General features: G+C 33.8%; 1 protein-coding gene across 2 annotated transcripts in view; it reads right to left on the reverse strand.

Annotated features, from left to right (window-relative positions):
- The window catches only part of PPP1R3A (protein phosphatase 1 regulatory subunit 3A), a 28,066-nt gene that overhangs the window by 12,579 nt on the left and 12,722 nt on the right, over nt 1–2,765 (reverse strand). The window contains exons 2-3 of one of the 2 annotated variants that reach the window (XM_072401533.1): nt 421–473; nt 205–326 (exon numbers count right to left, since the gene is read on the reverse strand). In XM_072401533.1, coding sequence (XP_072257634.1) covers nt 205–326; nt 421–473 — 175 coding nt within the window. Of the gene's footprint in view, nt 1–189; nt 327–420; nt 474–2,765 lie in introns of both variants that reach the window. The other variant, XM_072401532.1, reaches the window with a different exon arrangement.

A 2,765-nucleotide genomic window follows, 5' to 3' on the forward strand; every position in this document is an offset into this window, starting at 1 on the left:
TGAAGATGTAAAAAGAACCCAAGTGTACAAAATGAAATAACAAAGGAAATTCTTTCTATGAAAGAATGAGATACAATTAAAAAGGATAGCACCTTTACCCTTTTAAAACCACACTTATCAGGCAGAAAGGTAAATAACTCTAATTTGTTGTAATTAAAATAGGGACATTTACATGTACAATATTATCACCTCAGAAAAACTTACAAACACTTCCAGATCACTTTCTTCCTCATTGTTCTTTTCTCCTCTTTTATCTTCCTTTTCGACATCATGGTTGTCTTCTCTATATTCATCATCAGAACAAACTATTCTGGGGATCTGTTGTTCTGAAAGGAAATTTTAAAGTTGTGAGTATTTAGAGTTAGACAATACACAGGTATAAGCTTATACAATGAAAGTTAAAAATGATGCATAATCTACCTGGTTCAGCAGATTCTTCTGTAGCAAATACATCCATATTCTCATCTTCTTTACTACAAAATATAAAATGATGAGGGTTTTTAACTTTTGTTTCAATACACAATTTTTATTGGCAACAATTTGGTAAAATTTCCATTAAGTCTTTTTCATATTAAAACACAATTATAGGTCAGTGGAGTGCATCCTATAAAAATAAATTTATATATTTACATTTAAATACATCCTATAAATACAGCATGATTGCCAGCGAATTAGAACTTAATTGATATAAGGGTAACAATTTTAATAATGGACTAGGCTGCTATAGGAATTCATCTGTGTTTGGTACTTCCCATTACAATAAAGAAATAAAAAGAAACCAAAAGGCATATAAAATAAAAAAGAACTTAACAACAGTACAATAGTACACAAAAAATAACCCCAACCCCAAAATAGCAAAGTTCAGTGGGCAAACGGCTCATTATTTAGTACATATTATCCTGATATAAAGTACAAAGATAGCACTGAGGTTGGTGGAGTAAATGTCTTAGCTAAAAAGATAAATAAGCTATGTGGAATTCAAGGTGTGTATGAAAAAGAAGTAAGTGGAGACTTTTTGATTCTGTCAATGAAAGCAGGATTTTACAATGTAGTCATACATGCTTGGTGAATTGCTTAGGTGCTAATAATGAACTATCAAGCCCCACAAAGGTGGAACCTCACAAGAGGGAGTTAGGGCATTGGGAGCTGACTACAACTGTTCAAGCTCAGCAAAGCAACTAAAAGGTCTCAGGGTGGCACTGTATGTGTGTATATGTTTTCTGTGCATTAAAACTAATAATTAAATAAAAGCTCCAGGTTTACATAACCTGAATGCATAAAGTGTATGTATTATCTATCTATCTATATTTATATATTTAATTTTTAAGGGTGTATATCATGGCAGAACAGTACTGATATACCAATAAAATATATATGTTTTTTATAGAATGGCATTTATGTTATCTTCTAATTTTTTGAATCTATAGATTGCTTTACAAATATAATTTTTGTTTGCTTTGTGGCTCGCTCTAACCTCTGCTACCCATTTTTTGTCCATGTCAGTTGTCTATTTTGTACTGATGACATCTTGGGATGAAGAGAGGATGATTTGATATTAGCATTGCTATACCGTCAGTTTAACCCTTTTTTAAACATGAGTTTACCGGGTGTTCACTCCAATATCTGATGTTAAGGCTCCTATACATCTATTACAGGTAGTCCCCCGGTTACATACGCAATAGGGACTGTAGGGTTGTTATTAAGTTGAACTTGTATGTAGGTTGAAACAGGTACATTATTTTAATAAATGCAATTAGGACAGATGTTTGTCTCAACATATTATTAGGCAGCATGGTGTCAGTTAGTGTATAAAATCCTCACTGTGAGAAAATCACAAAAAAACTTTTTGGAGCCTAAACATTCATTAACTTCTAGGGCAAGCTGTGCTTTGATATGCGAAAAGGAACAACTGCAGAGTTTGTCTTGGTCATTAAAGATTTACATGAAGCTGCAGAAAGAGCTCAGTCCCCCTAAGATCCCCCACAACCTCAGCTGTGTTGTAGTAAAAGATTTCTTCTGCAAGTCATGCAAACCACCCCCTCCCTCCTTCAAGCCTCTGCTCTGCACATTCTGTTTGTATCTAGGAGGTGTCCGTATGTCGGATGTCCTTAACCCGGGCACTACCTGTATACTGAAGAAGCAGATTGTGTAAGCCGTGAAATGCATTGAGTCTAATGCTATTGGGGAGTCAAATATTGATGGATCAAACTTTGTGGTGAGCAATGTGTGTAACTGTTTTATTGATGTACAAATATTAAGGATGGTTACCTTTTGGTTCTGTTTTTACATATAAAGATATATTTTAGAGATAATTCAGGTATGTATTTGAAAATATGCGGTATATAGAGAGGCCTAAAAAATGCTGTTATATCCTGTTAATCAAATATAACACGAAAGAAACTAATAAACAGGTGTTGTTAAAAGAAAATGCACTAATACTTCTTTGTTTTGATGTTTCCACATACAAAAAGATGAGAACCTGTGTTGGTGAACTGGAGAACTAAGGAAGGAAAGCACTACCACTACTAATTGTTTTCTTTTTGTTTGTTTTTTAGCCCCAGACGTACACGAATCTGGTGTGCATTATGGCTTTGTAGTGAATAGCATCTACTACAGATACTGTCTTTGAGTTGAAAATGGAACAATTGTAGATCATCACATTGGAGCTATATCACGTAATCAAAGCAACATGATGCAAATAGGTCAACCAGCTATGGTTAAAAAAAACTCACTTCAAAGAGATAACAGAATTTCCTTTCTAAACC

The sequence above is a fragment of the Pyxicephalus adspersus genome, chromosome 2 (assembly GCF_032062135.1).
Source record: "Pyxicephalus adspersus chromosome 2, UCB_Pads_2.0, whole genome shotgun sequence".
NCBI lineage: Eukaryota > Metazoa > Chordata > Amphibia > Anura > Pyxicephalidae > Pyxicephalus > Pyxicephalus adspersus.